The 18954-nt window shown below is 38.9% G+C and overlaps 1 gene segment (V, D, J or C); it reads right to left on the reverse strand.

The window, feature by feature from the left end:
- Nucleotides 1-15087: 15087 nt before the first annotated feature.
- LOC134757146 (immunoglobulin heavy variable 3-49-like) lies at nt 15088-15714 on the reverse strand. The segment is given in 2 exon segments: nt 15088-15488; nt 15600-15714. Coding segments are annotated over 2 exon segments (447 nt in total).
- Nucleotides 15715-18954: the final 3240 nt, after the last annotated feature.

The following is an 18954-nucleotide window of genomic DNA, read 5'->3' on the forward strand; positions in this document are numbered from 1 at the left end:
TATCTGTTATTGTCCTATGACTTGGTAGCTGGAAAAAATTCATTAGAGGTTTTACCTCCAATACTAGCCTTTGCCATACTGCATTTGGATGAGGCAGAACACTCAAAGAGATTCATGGATTATGCTCACTCGTATCATGAACAGATGAAAGCTGCCATTCTAGTATGTCTTTTTAGCAACAGCCTCTTATAATATTCAGCCAGAAAAATTTATACACTGGAAAAAATTTTGGAGAAAAAGTTTTCTTGAAACACTGGAAGGAAGGAATTGTATTAAATAATCTTTTTGTTATACTTTTAAGTTCTAGGGTACATGTGCACAACATGCAGGATTTTTACATATGCATACATGTGCCATGTTGGTGTGCTGCACCCATTAACTCCTCATTTACATTAGGCATATATCCTAATGGTATCCCTCCCCACTACCCCCACCCCATGACAGGACCCCGTGTGTGATGTTCCCTATCCTGTGTCCAAGTGTTTTCATTGTTCAGTTCCCACTTATGGGTGAGAACATGCAGTGTTTGGTTTTCTGTCCTTGTGATAGTTTGCTCAGAATGATGGTTCCCAGCTTCATCCATGTCCCTACAAAGGACATGAACCCATCCTTTTTTACGGCTGCATAGTATTCCATGGTGTATATGTGCCACATTTTCTTAATCCAGTCTATCATTGATGGACATTTGGGTTGGTTCCAAGTCTTTGCTATTGTGAACAGTGCCACAATAAACATATGTGTGCATGTGTCTTTATAGCAGCATGATTTATAATCCTTTGGGTATATACCCAGTAGTGAGATGGCTGGGTCAAACGTTATTTCTTCTTCTAGATCCTTGAGGAATCCCCATACTGTCTTCCACAATGGATGAACTAGTTTACAGTCCCACCAACAGTGTAAAAGTGTTCCTATTTCTCCACATCCTCTCCAGCACCTGTTGTTTCCTGACTTTTTAATGATCACCATTCTAACTGGTGTGAGATGGTATCTCATTGTGGTTTTGATTTGCATTTCTCTGATGGTCAGTGATGATGAGCATTTTTACATGTGTCTGTTGGCTGCATAAATGTCTTCTTTTGAGAAGTATGTGTTCATGTCTTTCACCCACTTTTTGATGGGGTTGTTTGATTTTTTTCTTGTAAATTTGTTTAAGTTTTTTGTAGATTCTGGATATTAACCATTTGTCAGATGGGTAGATTGTAAAAATTTTCTCCCATTCTGTAGGCTGCCTGTTCACTCTGATGGTAGTTTCTTTTGCTGTGCAGAAGCTCTTTAGTTTAATTAGATCCCATTTCTCCATTTTGGCTTTTGTTGCCATTGCTTTTGGTGTTTTAGTCATGAAGTCCTTGCCCATGCCTATGTCCTGAATGGTATTGCCTAGGTTTTCTTCTAGGGTTTTTATGGTTTTAGATCTAACATGTAAGTCTTTAATCCATCTTGAATTAATTTTTGTATAAGGTGTAAGGAAGGGATCCAGTTTAAGCTTTCTACATATGGCTAGCCAGTTTTCCCAGTACCATTTATTAAATAGGGAATCCTTTCCCCATTTCTTGTTTTGTTAGGTTTGTCAAAGATCAGATGGTTGTAGATGTGTGGTATTATTTCTGAGTGCTCTGTTCTGCTCCATTGATCTATATCTCTGTTGTGGTACCAGTACCATGCTGTTTTGATTACTGTAGCTTTGTAGTATAGTTTGAAGTGAGGTAGCGTGATGCCTCCAGCTTTGTTCTTTTGGCTTAGCATTGTCTTGGCAATGTGGTCTCTTTTTTGGTTCCATATGAACTTTAAAGTAGTTTTTTACAATTCTGTGAAGAAAAGTCATTGGTAGCTTGATGGGGATGGCATTGAATCTATAAATTACCTTGGGCAGTATGGCCATTTTCATGATATTGATTTTTCCTATCCATGAGCATGGAATGTTCTTCCATTTGTTTGTATCCTCTTTTATTTCATTAAGCAGTGGTTTGTAGTTCTCCTTGAAGAGGTCCTTCACATCCCTTGTAAGTTGGATTCCTAGGTATTTTATTCCCTTTGAAGCAATTGTGAATGGGAGTTCACTCATGATTTGACTCTCTGTCTGTTATTGGTGTATAGGAATGTCTGTGATTTTTGCATACTGATTTTGTATCCTGAGACTTTGCTAAAGTTGCTTATCTGCTTAAGGAGATTTTGGGCTGACACTATGGGGTTTTCTAAATATACAACCTTGTCATCTGCAAACACGGACAATTTGCCTTCCTCTTTTCCTAATTGAATACCCTTTATTTCTTTCTCCTGCCTGATTTCCCTGGCCATACTTCCAACACTACGTTGAATAGGAGTGGTGAGAGAGAGCTTGCCTGTCTTGTGCCAGTTTTCAAAGGGAATGTTTCCAGTTTTTGCCCATTCAGTATGATATTGGCTGTGGGTTTGTCATAAAAAGCTCTAATTATTTTGAGATAAGTCCCATCAATACCCAGTTTATTGAGAGTGTTTAGCATGAAGGGCTGTTGAATTTTGTCGAAGGCCTTTTCTGCATCTATTGAGATAATCATGTGATTGTGATCTTTGGTTCTGTTTATATGATGGATTACTATTATTGATTTGCATATGTTGAATCAGCCTTGCATCCCAGGGATGAAACAAACTTGATTGTGGTGGATAAGCTTTTTGATGTGCTGCTGGATTTGGTTTGCCAGTATTTTATTGAGGATTTTTGCATCGATGTTCATCAAGGATATTGGTCTAAAAATCTCTTTTTTTGTTGTTGTGTCTCTGCCAGGCTTTGGTATCAGGATGAGGCTGGCCTCATGAAATGAGTTAGGGAGGATTCCCTCTTTTTCTGTTGATTGGAATGCTTTCAAAAGGAATGGTACCAGCTCCTCTTTGTACCTCTGGTAGACTTTGGCTGTGAATCCGTCTGGTCCTGGACTTTTTTTGGTTGGTAGGCTATTAATTATTGTCTCAATTTCAGAGCCTGTTATTGGTCTATTCAGGGATTCAACTTCTTCCTGATTTGGTCTTAGGAGGGTGTATGTGTCCAGGAACTTATCCATTTCTTCTAGATTTTCTAGTTTATTTGCGTAGAGGTGTTTATAGTATTCTGTGATGGTAGTTTGTATTTCTGTGGGATCGGTGGTGATATCCCCTTTATCATTTTTTATTGCATCTATTTGATTCTTCTCTCTTTCTTCTTTATTAGTCTTGCTAGTGGTCTATCAATTTTGTTGATCTTTTCCAAAGACCAGCTCCTGGATTCATTGATTTTTTTGAAGGGTTTTTTGTGTCTCTATCTCCTTCAGTTCTGCTCTGATCTTAGTAATTCCTTGCGTTCTGCTAGCTTTTGAATGTGTTTGCACTTGCTTCTCTAGCTCTTTTAATTGTGATGTTAGTGTCAATTTTAGATATTTCCTGCTTTCTCTTGTGGGCATTTAGTCCTATACATTTCCCTTTACACATTGCTTTAAATATGTCCCAGAGATTCTGGTATGTTGTGTCTTTGTTCTCATTGGTTTCAAAGAACATCTTTATTTCTGCCTTCATTTCATTATGTACCCAGTAGTCGTTCAGGAGCAGATTGTTCAGTTTCCATGTAGTTGAGCAGTTTTGAGTGAATTTCTTAATCCTGAGTTCTAGTTTGATTGCACTGTGGTCTGAGAGACAGTTTGTTATAATTTGTGTTCTTTTACATTTGCTGAGGAGTGTTTTACTTCCAACTACGTGGTCAATTTTGGAATAAGTGCAATGTGGTGTTTGGAAGAATGTACATTCTGTTGATTTGGGGTGGAGAGTTCTGTAGATGTCTATTAGGTCCTCTTGGTGCAGAGCTGAGTTCAATTCCTGGATATCCTTTTTAACTTTCTGTCTCGTTGATCTGTCTAATGTTGACAGTGGGGTGTTAAAGTCTCCCATTATTATTGTGTGGGAGTCTAAGTCTCTTTGTAGGTCTCTAAGGACTTGTTTTATGAATCTGGGTGCTCCTGTATTGGGTGCATATATATTTAAAATAGTTAGCTCTTCTTGTTGAATTGATCCCTTTACCATTATGTAATGGCCTTCTTTGTCTCTTCTGATATTTGTTGGTTTAAAGTCTGTTTTATCAGAGACTGGGATTGCAACCCCTGCTTTTTTTGTTTGTTTGTTTTCCATTTGCTTGGTAGATCTTCCTCCATCCCTTTATTTTGAGCCTATGTGTGTCTCTGCATGTGAAATGGGTCTCCTGAATACAGCACACAGATGGGTCTTGACTCTTTATCCAATTTGCCAGTCTGTGTCTTTTAATTGGAGCATTTAGCCCATTTACATTTAAGGTTAATATTGTTATGTGTGAATTTGACCCTATCATTATGATGTTAGTTGGTTATTTTGCTCGTTAGTTGATGCAGTTTCTTCCTAGCATTGATGGTCTTTACAATTTGGCATGTTTTTGCAGTGGCTGGTACTGGCTGTTCCTTTCCATGTTTAGTGCTTCCTTCAGGAGCTCTTGTAAGGCAGGCCTGGTGGTGACAAAATCTATCAGCATTTGTTTGTCTGTAAAGGATTTTATTTCTCCTTCACTTATGAAGCTTAGTTTGGCTGGATATGAAATTCTGGTTTGAAAACTCTTTTCCTTAAGAACGTTGAATATTGACCCCCACTCTCTTCTGGTTTTCAGAGTTTCTGCTCAGAGATCCACTTTTAGTCTGATGGGCTTCCCTTTGTGGGTAACCCGACCTTTCTGTCTGGCTGCACTTAACATTTTTTCCTTCATTTCAACTTTGGTGAATCTGACAATTATGCGTCTTGGAGTCGCTCTTCTCGAGGAGTATCTTTGTGGCATTCTCTGTATTTCCTGAATTTGAATGTTGGCCTGCCTTGCTAGGTTGGGGAAGTTCTCCTGGATAATATGCTGCAGAGTGTTTTCCAACTTGGTTCCATTCTCCGCGTCACTTTCAGGTGCACAAATCAGACATAGATTTGGTCTTTTCACATAGTCCCATATTTCTTGGAGGCTTTGTTCATTTGTTTTTACTCTTTTTTCTCTAAACTTCTCTTCTCACTTCATTTCATTCATTTGATCTTCAATCACTGATAACCTTTCTTCCAGTCGATCGAATCATCTACTGAAGCTTGTTCATGCGTCATGTATTTCTCGTGCCATGGTTTTCAGCTCCATCAGGTCATTTAAGGTCTTCTCTATGCTGTTTCTTTTCGTTAACTATTTGTCTAATCTTTTTTCAAGGTTGTTAGCTTCTTTGCAATGGGTTTGAACATCCTCCTTTAGCTCAGAGTAGTTTGTTATTACCAGTTGTCTGAAGCCTTCTTCTCTCAATTTGTCAAAGTCATTCTCTGTTCAACTTTGTTCTGTTGCTGGCGAGGAGCTGCATTCCTTTGGAGGAGAAGAGGTGCTCTGATTTTTAGAATTTTCAGCTTTTCTGCTCTGGTTTCTCCCCATCTTTGTGGTTTTATCTGCCTTTGGTCTTTGATGGTAATTTTTATCAATACAGCAGTAAAACTCCATGGAGTCAGTCCCTGAGATATTTTTTAAAATCTCAATAAGGAATTGAAATTTCCACACAATTGGAAGCTACTCCCACAGAGAGAATTTTTACTTACTGAATTAATAGACCAGCCTTCACTAAGAGGCACTCTCCCATGGGATCCCAAACTTAAACAGATCTCTGTAACCTGCTGACATCTCAATGCACTTTTTCTCTAGATAGCTATAAATGCAAAGGCAAATTTTGTGTATTTGTGCATGAGTGATCTGAACACACCATTGGCATTTTAACTGAATTTCATGGAAACATGATTACTTACTGTGAACTCATATTTCATGGCATTCAAAAATTCATCACCCTTATGATGGCGTGACAATATGTGCCTCAGAGAATATGCTGATGCTTCACTTGAACAAGTTCTAGATTCCTCCCTTGACTTCATAGTTTCTCACTCAGTACAGATGTGTCTATGACCAAAACCCAACACTGATATCCAGCGCTTTCTCCTCTTGTGAAATTTATTTTTTCTCATTTTTGGCCTGACTCTCTCTCTCTCTCCCTCTCTCTCTCTCTCTCTCTATCATTGTTTTTCTTGCCTTCTCATAATGATTTTCTGTATCATTCTGAAACCCGCCAACAGTATGCATCTGGAATCACACCAGTTACCAGCCTTAAAAAGAAAAATGTGCAAAGTCATAATTTTCTTAACAAGGTTAGAAAACTTCCTGCATTTCCATCAGGCTCATTAGAGACTCCCAGTGAGAATCATGGTCAAACATTATTTGTTTTTGGATCATACCTCAAAACTGAAACTGCTTTTTATAATGGTTATTCCATTGCATTTCCACTATTGTACAAAGTAATATGAAGACTCCAAAATAAGTTAAAAATAGAAATACCTGATGACGTGGCAAATCCTCTTCTGGGTATGTTCTGAAGAAGATAAAATCACCGCCTCGTAAAGGCATGTGCACTCCATGTTCTTTGCAGCTCTATTCACAATAGCCCAGATATGAAAGCACCTCAGTGTCTGCAGGTGGACAAATGGATAGAGAAAATGTAATCTATGTATGCAATAGAATATTATTCAGCCATAAAATACGATATCTTGTCATTTGCAACAATATGAATGGAACTAGAAGCCGTTATGTTAAGTTAAATAAGCCAAGTAAAGAAAGACAAATATGGCATCTTCTTACTTTTATGTCAAAACTAAAAAATTGGATTTCCTGAAGACGAAGAGTAGATTGTTGGTTACCAGAAGCCTGGGTTGATACAAGAGAGAAGGGGATAAAGAGAGGTTGATTACTGAATTCAGATACATAGTTATATAGGAGAAATAAAACCTAAATGTCTGATAGATCAGTAAGGTGACTATAGTTAAAAACAATCTAATGTACACGTTAAAATAACTAGAAGAGAGTCATTCCAATGTGCCTAGCATAAAGAAAATATACCTGTTTAACGTTATAGATATACCAATCCTGATCTGATCTTCACATATTTGTAAATGTATCAATATATTGCATGCTCCCATAAATTAGGTATATCTATTATTTGCCAATAAAGTAAATAAATAATCTCCATGGCATGTTTTTACAAAAATATTTTTAAAATGCTCCAATTTATATACAAATACAAAAGCCTTCCAATAGCCAAAGTAATTTTGGGGAAAGTATAACAAAGCTGAGTATGTCATATTCTATAATTTCAAAATCAAATCTATATAAATCAAAACAGTATAATGCTGACATTTAAACAGACATATACTCTAATGGAACATTATAGACACCTGGTAATCAACCCACTTCTTCTCAATAAACTGATCTTTGACAAGTTGCCAAGAACACACAATAGACAAAGGACAGTCTCTTCAACAAGTGGTGTGAAAACTGGGTATCCATATGTAGAAGAAATTAAATGGACTGGTTGGGCGTGATGGCTCACACCTGTAATCCCAACACTTTGGGAGTCTGAGGCAGGTGGATCACGAGGTCAAGAGTTTGAGACCAGCTGGCTAATATGGTGAAACCCTGTCTCTACTAAAAATACAAAAATTAGCCAGGCGTGCTGATGCACACCTGTAGTCCCAGCTACTCGGGAGCCTGAGGCAGAAGAATCGCTTGAACCCGGGAGGCAGAGGTTGCAGTGCCCCGAGATCATGCCATTGCACTCCTGCCTGGGTGACAGAACGAGATTCTAACTCTAAGGAAAAAACAAAAAAAGAGGACCTTCCCTCACAAAATACACAGAAATCAATGAAAAACGGATTTAAGACTTAAACGTAGGCCTGAAAATTTGGTACGAAGGTATCCATGTATGGTTTGGAACAAAATGTAAATTAGTACAGCCATTATAAAAACAACATTAAGATTACTGAATGAATTGAACATAGGGTATACCCACTTCTAAGTGTACATCTAGAGAAAATGAAGTGAGTGTATCAAATATGTTCATTGTGAGGTTATTCATAATAGCCTAGATATGGAAAATAAGTCAATGTCCATTTGTGAATGAACAGATAAAATGTGGCATATACATACATAAAATTGAATATTATTCAGCCTTTAAAAGAAGGAAATTCTTACATTTTCAGCATCATAGAGAACATTATGCTAGTTAGAATAAGCCAGACACAGAAAGACAAATGCTGCATGATCTCATTTCTATGTAGAATGTAAAATATTTCAGCTCTTGGAAGCAGAGTAGAATAGTAGCTCCCAGGGCCTGGGAGGAGGAAAATATTGGGCGATGTGGGTGAAAGGGTAAACATTTCGGTTATGCAGGTTGATGTGTTTTGGCCCTGTGTTCCCACTCAAATCTCATGTCAAATTGTAATCCCTACATGTTGAAGGAAGGGCCTAATATAAAGTGATTGAATCATGAGGTGATCTTCCTCTTTACTGTTCTCATGATAAAATTCTCAAGAGATCTGATGGTTAAAAGTGTGGCACCTCCCCGCTCCCTTGCTGTCTTTCTCCTGTCACCATGTGAAGAATGTTCTTGCTTCCCCTTCACCTTCTGCCATCATTGTGTGTCCTGATGCCTCCCAGTAACACTTCCTGTTTAGCCTGCAGAACTGTAAGCCAACTAACCGTCTTTTCTTCATAAATTACCCAGTCTCAAGTAGTTCTTTATAGCAGTGGGAAAATGGACTAATATAGAAAATTTGCACCAGGAGTGCGGTACTGCTATTACGATACCTGAAAATGGGGAAGTGACTTTATAATGGACAGATGTTGGGAAAGCCTAGAGGGCTCACAAGAAGACAGGAAGTCGTGGAAAAGTTTGAAATTTTCTAGAGGCTTACTGAATGGTTTTGACCAAAGTGCTGATAGTGATATGGACAATAAAGTCCAGGCTGAGGTGGTCTCAGATGAAGATGAAGAACTTCTTGCGAACTGGAGTGAAGCTCACACTTGCTATGCTTTAGCAAAAAGACTAGCGGCATTTTGCCCCTGCCCTAGAGATCTGTGCTATGTTGAACTAGGGAGAGATGATTTAAGGTATCTGGCAGAGTAAATTTCTAACCGGCAAAGCATTCAAGATTTTCCCTGGCTGTTTCTGAAAACATAAGTCATATGCATTCATGAAAAGATGGTCTGAAATTGAAACTCATATTTAAAAGGGAAGCAGAGCATAAAAAGTTGGAAAAAAATTGCAGCCTGACCATCTGGTAGACAAGAAGAACCCATGTCCTGGGGAGAAACTCAAGCTGGCTGCAGAAATTTGAATAAGTAATGAGGAGCCCAATGGGAAAAATGTTCCCAGGGCATTTCAGAGATCTTTGTGGCAGCCCCTCCCATCACAGGCCCAGAAGCCCAGGAGAGAAAGATGATTTCATGGTCCAGGCCCAGTACCTGACTGCTCTGTACAGCCTTGAGACACGGCACCTTACACCCCTGTCTGTCTCGTGCCAGCCATAGCTAGAAGGGACCAAGGTCCAGCTTAGACCATTGCTTCAGAGGGTGCAAGCCCTAAGCTTTGGTTGCTTTCACATGGTGTTGAGTCTGTTGGTGCACATAAGGCAAGAACTGAGGTTTGGGAACCTCCTCCTAGATTTCAGATGATATACGAAAATGCCTGGATATTCAGGCAGAAGTCTGATGAATGGGCTGAGCCCTAATGGAGTACCTCTACTAGGCCAGTGTAGAAGGAAAATGTGATGTTGGATCCCCCACACAGAGTCCCCATTGAGGCACTGTCTAGTGGATCTGTGAGAAGAGGGCTGCCATCCTCTAGACCCCAGAATGGTAGAACCACCAACAGCTTGCACGGTGTGCCTAGAAAAGCCACAGGAACTCAATGCCAGCTTATGAAAGCAGCCATGGGCGCTGGACCCTACAGAGCCGCAAGGGTGGAGCTTCCCAAGGCCTTGGGAGACCATCTCTTGTATCAGTGTGTCCTGCATGTGAGACGTGGGGTAAAAGAAAAATTGCTTTGGAGCTTTAACATTTAATGACTGCCCTGCTGGCGTTTGGACTTGCATGGGACCTGTAATCCATTTTCTGTGGCCAATTTCTCCTATTTGGATTGGGAGCATTTACCCAGTACGTGCATCCCCATTGTATCCTGGAAATAACTTACTTGTTTTTAATTTTACAGATTTATAGGGGGAAGAAACTGACCTTGTCAGAGGAGACTTTAGACTATAGATTTTTATGATTATGCTGAAATGAGTTAAGATTGGGAGACCGTTGAGAAGGGATAAATATATTTTGCAATGTGAGAAGGACATGAGATTTGTCATGGACCAGGGGTGGAATGATATGGTTTGTCTCTGCATTATCACCCAAATCTCATGTTAAATTTTAATCCCCAAGTGTTGTAGGAGGGGTCTGATGGGGAGAGATTGAATAATGGGGGCGACCTTCCCCTTTGTGATTCTTGCAAGATCTCACAAGATCTCATGGTTTAAAAGTGTGGCTCATCTTGCCTTGCTCTTTCTCTCTCTCTCCCCTGCCAGCATGTGAAGAAGGTCCTTGCTTCCCCATTCACTTTCCATGATGTCTGTAAGTTTCCTGATGCCTCCCAATAATGCTTCCTGTTAAGCCTGCAGAACCGCGAGTCAACTAAACCACTTTTCTTCGTAAATTTCCCAGTCTCAGGTAGTTCCTTACATTAGGGTGAGAATGGACTAAAACACAGGTTGAAATAGTTCTGGAGATCAAACGTAAAGCAATGTGACTATACTAATGAATATTGTATTATAAAGGTATCTTTTGCCAGAAGAGTAGATATTAGGTGTTTTTATCACACACACACAGTAAATTAAAGACATAAAATGATAACTCTCTGAGAAGACAGGCATGCCGATTACCTTGATCATGATGAGCATCTCCCCAGGTACATCAATACATCAAGTGGTGTACCCTAAATATATACAATTTTATTTGTCAGTGATAGCTCCATAAAGCTGAAAAGTTATAATGCATACTTATATATCTACATATTTTATCAATAAAATGTGTGAATATAAACAGAGGAACTTGTACAAAGATACTTATAATAGTTTTGTTTATGATGTTTATTTTGGAAACAAATTTAAATCCCATCAACAGGAAAATAGATATACATATTGTCACTTATTTACTTAATAAACAGATTTATTTATTTAATAATCTGTTATTTATTAATGTAATTGATTTAGATATGAAATATCTATATGTGTATGAGTACATACATATTTATACATATGATGACAAAACCTTGATAAATGCTATTACATGAATGAACCTCACAAATAGTAAAAGTTGCCCCTTACAAAAATGATCTATAATATTTTATTCCATGTATATGAAGTTCTAAACAAGAAAAAGGGACCTCCTATAGTGACAGAAATCAGAACATTTTTCTACTTGCATTTCTCTGATGATTAGTGATGTTAAACATTTTTACAATATATTTGCTGGGCACTTGCATGTATTCTTTTGAGAAGTGTCTGTGTCGTTTGCCTATGTATTAGTACGTTTTGAAACTGCTGATAGAGACATATCCAAAACTGGGAAGAAAAAGAAGTTTAATTGGACTTACATTCCACAAGGCTTGGGAGGCCTCAGAAACATGGCGGGAGGAAAAAGGCACTCCTTACCTGGCGGGTGGCAAGAGAAAATGAGGAAGAAGCAAAAGCGGAAATCCCTGATAAGCCCATGAGATCTCGTGAGACTTATTCACTATCAAGAGAATAGCATGGGAAATACCAGCCCCCATGATTCAATTACCTCACCCTGGGTCCCTCTCACAACACATGGGAATTCTGGGAGGTACAATTCAAGTTGAAATTTGGGTGGGGACACAGCAAACCATATCAGCCAATTTTTAAAGGGTTTTTTTTTTTTTTGGTTCTTTTTGATTTGTTTGAGTTATCTACAGACTCTGGATACTAGGGCTTTGTGGGATGCAATGCTTGTGAATATCTTCTCACATTCTGTAGATTGTCTGCTTACACTGCTGATAGTTTTGTTTGTTGTTTGTTTGTTTGTTTGTTTGTTTGTCTTACTGTGCAGAAACTCCTTAACTAATTAGGTCCCACTTGTCTATTTTTCTTTTTGTTGCAACTGGCCTTGGATACTTAGCCAAAAATTTTTGGTCAAAACTGGTGTCGATAAGAGTGTTTTCAAGGGTGTCTTCAAGGAGTTTTATGGTTTGAGGTCCTACATTTAAGGCTTTAATCAATTTTGAGTTAATTTTATATATGTTGAAAGTACAGGGTCAGCTTCAATCTTCATCATATGGCTAGCCAGTTGTCCCAGTATCATTTATTGAACAGGGAGTCCTTTCCTCATTGCTTCTTTTCATCAGCCTTATCAAATATGAGATGATTGTAGGTGAGCAGCAACACACCACTCAGAATGGTATCACAAAAAAGTCGAAAAACAAAGGATGCTTGTGGGACTTTGGAGAAAAGAGAACACTTATACACTGTTGATGAGAATATAAATTAGTCTTGCCACTTTGGAAAGCAGACTGGAAATTTCTCAAAGAACTTAAAACAGAGATATCATTTTACCCAGCAATTCCACTACAGGGTATACACTAAAAAGTAAATAAATAATTCTACCAAAGAGACACCTACACATGCGTATTCATGGCTGTGCTAGTCACAGTGGCAAAGACGTAGTTTAACCCAGATGCACATCACTGGTAGACTGAATATACAGAATGTGGTACATCTACACTATATAATACTACACAGCCATGAAAAAGAATGAAATCATGTCCCTTGCCGCAAAATTAATGGAGCTGTTGGTCTTGATCATAAACAAATAAATGCAGGAACAGAAAACCGAATACCACATATTCTCCTATATGGGAGCTCAGCATTGAGCACACATGGACATAAATAGAAGAACAATAGACACCGTGGACTGCTGGAGAGTGGAGGGAGGGGGTGATGGGATCTGGATTCCAAACCTCAGCATCACTCAATAATACCGTGTGACAAGTCCACACACGTCCCCTCTGTATCTAAATTAAAAGTTGAAATTAAAAAAAAATCCTTATGTGAGAGCTGACTGCAAACACTGAGAGGACACTTGTGGAGATGGACCTGCTCCTCACCCTAACTCAGGTGCTGGAGACAAATGTGCACATTTGCCAGAAACCCTCAAACTGTACATTGAAGAGCTATGCATTTTTGTATATGTTATCTCATAAAAACAGAAAATAGACAATTGGAGGAAAATATTTTTATTGAAATTAAAATCTTAATAACATGCATATGAAAATTCAAATAGAAAATATAAATGTGATTATTACAATAATTATTTAAAGACATTTAGTTATATCTACTAGAATAAAATCCCAGAAATAAAAAAGATAAAGGTGACATCTTAAAACGAAAAGTTAATAAACACACAATTCACAAATAAGTAAAATATGGCTAAAATATGTTGAACATTTTATATTATTAGTTATACAAAGTTAATAAACTATTGATATAATATTGTAAACTGTTTTATTAGGATAAATTACTAACATTTTGTATCAAACCATAACTGGGGACAGCCGACAGAAAAATAACAATATTTGCAAGCACATGTTATAAATGTTAATATAGTCTCAATGTTGGCCCAGCTCTTACACCTGAAATTTTCAACTATATCATGGATTTGTTTGGAGTCCTAGGAAAAATTAATTTTAAGAAATGACTTAAAGGAATTGTCTCCAATATGGAGATATTAGTATCTCATCTATAAAGAAATGGAAAATACATAATACATGTCAAGTCCTTGTAAGAAACCCTGTCCCATGGAAAAGGGCTTATCCTATTTGGTTGTGATACATTTACTGTTAACATTATCACCTTCACGATGATTTAGAAAATTAAAGCAAAGCGTGATGAATTGAAGTGTGATGTTGCTTGTTTGGTACAACAGCGGGGTGAGGATAATGAAGAGCCCTGTGATCCCGAGGAGATGGCCTAATCCAAGGAGAGGGAGGCTCCAGGTCGTGTGGACTCACATGGGCTCCTGCTTCTGCCTGTCCCACAGCCACTCCCAGAAGCCTTCAGGAGACCGGGGTGCAGATGGGCCCTTGAGACCATCAGATGAGAGCTGGAACTGAAGAAAAAGATAATGATCTCGGATAAATTTTAAAAAATTAAAATAAAAAATTTTATTTTAAATTCACAAATTATGGTTGTTTATATTTACAAGGTAAGAAGCAATGTTATGATTTGCGAATACCATATGGGATAACTAAGATAATTAAGAAATGATTAAGATAATTATCATTTATCAATTCAAATTCTTATTATTTATTGTGACAACCACATTTGAAATAGCCATTATTTAACAGTAGTTAAATGAACAAATATAAATCAATTGATGTAAACAATTACAAATAACCAAAATCAATTGTGAAATACTCAAATAATTTACATTTAGCTCATCATTAAGTTTGATTCTTTAGGACATATTTTTAGAATTACTTTATTGTAATGTTTATTATGAATTCCTACACATATATGCATATGTCTTTGTATTTATATATTTTTTCTTTCTTTGTTTTGTTTTTGTTTTTGTTTTTTGTTGTTTTTTTTGAGATCGAATCTTGCTCTGTCACCCAGGCTGGAGTGCAGTGGCGCCATTTAGCTCACTGCAATCTCTGCCTTCCGTTTTCAAGTGATTCTCCTGCTTCAGCCTACCGAGTAGCTGGGATTAAAGGCACACGCCAATACGCGCAGCTGATTTTTGCATTTTTAGTAGAGATGGAGTTTCACTATTTTGCCCAGGCTGGTCTCGAACTCCTGGCCTCAAGTGATCAGCCCACCTAGGGCTTCCAAGGTGCTGGGATTACATGCGTGAGCCACCGCGCCTGGCCTATACCTCTTTCTATGGTTATAAATTTATGTCCCTATAGCTTCGTAGCTGCTGACGTCAACAAATGTTAATAAAACTCTGGAAGAATCGGTGCAAATAGGAATGTTTATTTCATTAAAGTGTAAACATATATATATATAGTTTTTAAATTACTAAAATTTAAATACTAACGATAATAAATTCATAATAAACACATGTAATAAAACGTCACAGCCTAGAAAGCTCCAGAGTCCGGTAAACACAAACCTGACTTTTCCAGCTGAGGAGAAAAGAAACCGCTCCCGGCACCTGCTCCTGTCCCGCCCTCAGTGGGTCACGAGCGCCCCCTGGTGGCCCCGCGCGCCCCTGCAGGGAGGTTTGTGTCTGGGCTCACACTGGCCTCCCCTCACTGTGTCTCTGGTACAGTAATACACGGCCGTGTCCTCGGTTTTCAGGCTGTTCATTTGCAGATAGGCGATGCTTTTGGAATCATCTCTTGAGATGGTGAATCTGCCTTTCACAGACGCGGCGTATTCTGTTGTCCCACCTTTAGCTTTGGTTCTAATGAAACCTACCCACTCCAGCCCCTTCCCTGGAGCCTGGCGAACCCACTCCATGTAGTAGTTACTGAAGGTGAATCCAGAGGCTGCACAGGAGAGTCTCAGGGATCCCCCAGGCTTTACCAAGCCTCCCCCAGACTCCACCAGCTGCACCTCACACTGGGCACCTGCAAACAAAAAGAAACCCTGGTCAGAAACTGCCACACAAATCCACTGTTTCTCTCACTCTTATCCGCTCACACGCAATTTCAATATTTCTCAATGTCTTAACGTATTACCTTTGAAAATAACAGCAAGAAACACCCAGCTCAGCCATGGCTCCATGGTGAGTCCTCTGTGTTCAGTCCTGATCACCAAATGAAAACTCCTGAAAATCCCAGGGCTGGGGCTCCTCTCCCAGAGCTGCAGGGTCAGGGCTGGGCTGGTTTTCATCAGCAGAGGGAGGGCTCTATTTGCATATCTCCTACTATATAGTAAGCTCTGGGGTGAGAGGCCTTTGGAGAGTGTGGGGCTCAGAGCATGTGAGAGTGTCCTGGGAGAGATTTGTGATATTGATAGCATTTGGGAATTGTGGTTACTTATTGTAAGTTTGTTCTATGGTAAACCCTTAAAACCTATACATCTTATAATTTTATAATTTTTATTTTAAAAGTTTTATTGAGGTACAATAGATCTACATAAACTGCATATTTTTGAAGTTCGCACCAATAATCTTTTATTTTTACACATGCAGAGAAACCATGGTATGTAGTATCAATGTTATTTCCATGTTACAAATGAGAAATTACCAGCAGAAGCACAGATGGGTTGTACAGTGTCCCCAGAGCTCACATTTGGTCAGAGTGACCTGGGCATCTGGGCCAGTGCTTCTCACCACTGGACCTGACTTCTCCCTGAACCAAGCCCAGCACACAGGGGTTGCACCTAGTGAGGTTTACAGAACCTTTTCTCTGTAATGGGAACATGGTGTGACGTGTATGCTCTTTTGTGATTACCTAACAATTGTAAAGAACAGCACGTTTCCTACAGCTTTATTTTCTGAAGTGTCATACATCTCTCATGTTTGTGTCTATATTTCCATCAGTCTTTATCTAACAAATTATATATTCACTTATTTGCAATATCCTTATTGAGGCATTACTGCTATATAATAAATATTGCATAATTAAAGTGTGCAGTTGAATACACACTGAAGCCGAGCATGGTGGTGCACAACTGTAGTCCCAGCTACATAGGGCAGAGGGAGGAGGATTGGAGATCCAAGGTCTGAGGCAGCAGAGAGCTGTGATCTCACCACTGAGCTCCAGCCTGGATGACAAAGCAAGACCATGTCTCCAAAGGAAAAAAAAAATGTAATTTCACATGTGCTCTACTGTGTATCCAAAATAACAATCAAGATAATGATGATTACAGTTAAAAGCTTCCCTGCTTCCCTGTGTTCCTCTCATTCCTGCCTCCCGTCATTTCTCTCTCACTATACTCAGTCAACCTCTCATCTTTGTTAATTCAGATCTATTTTTCAAGATTTTGTTAAAGTGAAATATTTTAGTTTCTATTTCATTTGTGTGGCTTCTTCCTCAGAATAATTACTTGTGAGTCAGTAATTTGATTGTGTATAAAGGTGTTGATTCTAATGAGGAACAGTATTCTAGTTAATGAGTACACCCCTATCATTTATTTATAAATCTCCTTAACATTTGTGTTATTTCCAGTTTCTGAGTATTACAAATGTATCTTCTACTCCACCTGGAGATGTAGTCATCCAATAAAAAAGTATTATTTTTACAACAACTAGCCTTACTGAGCTACAAATTAGCACATTTTATTTAATACATGAGTTTATTGATGTATAGGGCAAATGAGAGACCTTAGCTCTTGTGAAAATCAAATCAGTGACTTGTAAGGATAAACAGGAAGAGAATATAATCTTATCTGAGGCAGAGGCCAGCAAATGTCATATAAGTTAATGCAAGATTAAATTAGATATATTTACCTGATTGCTTAAAATTGAGTATAATAAAGAAGTTATTTTTTAAATTCTCACAAGACTCACAACTGAGAGACTCCTATCGCTATTGAAACCTTTTCTGCCAGGATTGAGGACACATCACAAAAATCTCCACCCTCTTCCTCCCGAGACGGTTCTGTGTGGGAAACGGAACAGCAGCTGTGGCTGAAATGCATCCAGACCCACCTCCCTCACCACCACTACATGACCAAACAATTAACACGCAGGGGCAAAGCCACTGACAGCTCTGTGTTACAGGCACTGGAGGAACTCATAGAAACTGGGAGAGAAGAAAGAAAAGCTCCAAAGCTCTGTCCATTCTCTCAGGAATAACAGCCTCAACTCCCACCTCCTCTCTCTTCCCTCAGGAACAACAGCCTCATCCTGCTGGGAAGAGCAGAAAAGAGGAAGCTGAAGACATCAGTGGGAAGACATAGTGGCTGCTGGAAGAAGATCTGGGAAAAAACTAGGAGACCCTCTACCCAGGAATGGGAGGAAGATGCATGGATCAGCATCACACCTGCAGGAGGGGCAGGGATACTTGGAAGGACACGTCCTGAGCCAGGACTGCCATGTCTGCCTGGAGTGTGGCTCCCTCAGAAGGACAGAGAGTGCCCGTTCAGTGCAACCCTTCCCACCACATTGACAATCATCAGGTCCATGTGGCTCTGGGATGACCTGGGGGAGATGAAAGACAGAGTCTCTCTGGAACGCACAATTTAAGGCCCAGTGCCAAGCAGGAAACAAAAGTAAGGTGTCACTGGAGGAATCTGGGTGCCTGGTGGCTGCAGAGGAAACCCACTGCAATTCAGGCAGCCACTGTGACAACGAATTTCAAATGTAGCCCTGACTGGTTTCACACAATTTTCTACAATAAAGGCCTAGAAAAGATACGGCATGATCATCTACAAAAAAAATCATAAAACAAATAATTATCTAATATAAAGGATCTGATAGAAGTATCTGTGGAACATAAATTTTGAAATAACTGCATAAATACTTTGAAAATTTACACTTGATCCCATAGTTAGTCTATGCGTAACTTCGTAAGAAATTGCCAACATGTGCTTATTTTTAATAACTAATACTTTATTACTATCATGCTTTTGAATGTCACAGAGACCACAGAGTAGGTTCTATCGATAAAAAGCCAACTTTGGAAAATACTTAGAGAGATTTGTTCTGAGCCAAATGTGGGGTCCATGCCCTGTGACGCAGCCCCAGAGGATCCTGATAACATGTGCCCAAAGTGGTTTGATTGCAGGTTAAATTTAATAACATCAACTGATACATGTGAGATATATGTTGATTTGTTTCATAAAGACAAAATCGCTAGAAGTGAGGCAGTGTGGGGAGATAATTACCGCTTACAGGTGAATTAAATGATTTTGCAATTGGCAATTCATTGAAAGACTTAAGTTTTTATCTAAAGACCAGAAATCAGTAGAAAAAAGTGTCTGGGTTAAGATAACAGGTTTTGGAGAACAATTCATATTATGCAGATGAAGTCTCTTATGTGGCCACACTTAGAGGCAATAGATGGCAAATGTTTTTCTACTAAGACCTTTAAGGATGCTAGACTCCCAGCTAATCTCCTCAGTATAACGAAAGACCTGGAAAGGGAA

This window comes from Gorilla gorilla, chromosome 15, assembly GCF_029281585.2.
Source record: "Gorilla gorilla gorilla isolate KB3781 chromosome 15, NHGRI_mGorGor1-v2.1_pri, whole genome shotgun sequence".
NCBI lineage: Eukaryota > Metazoa > Chordata > Mammalia > Primates > Hominidae > Gorilla > Gorilla gorilla.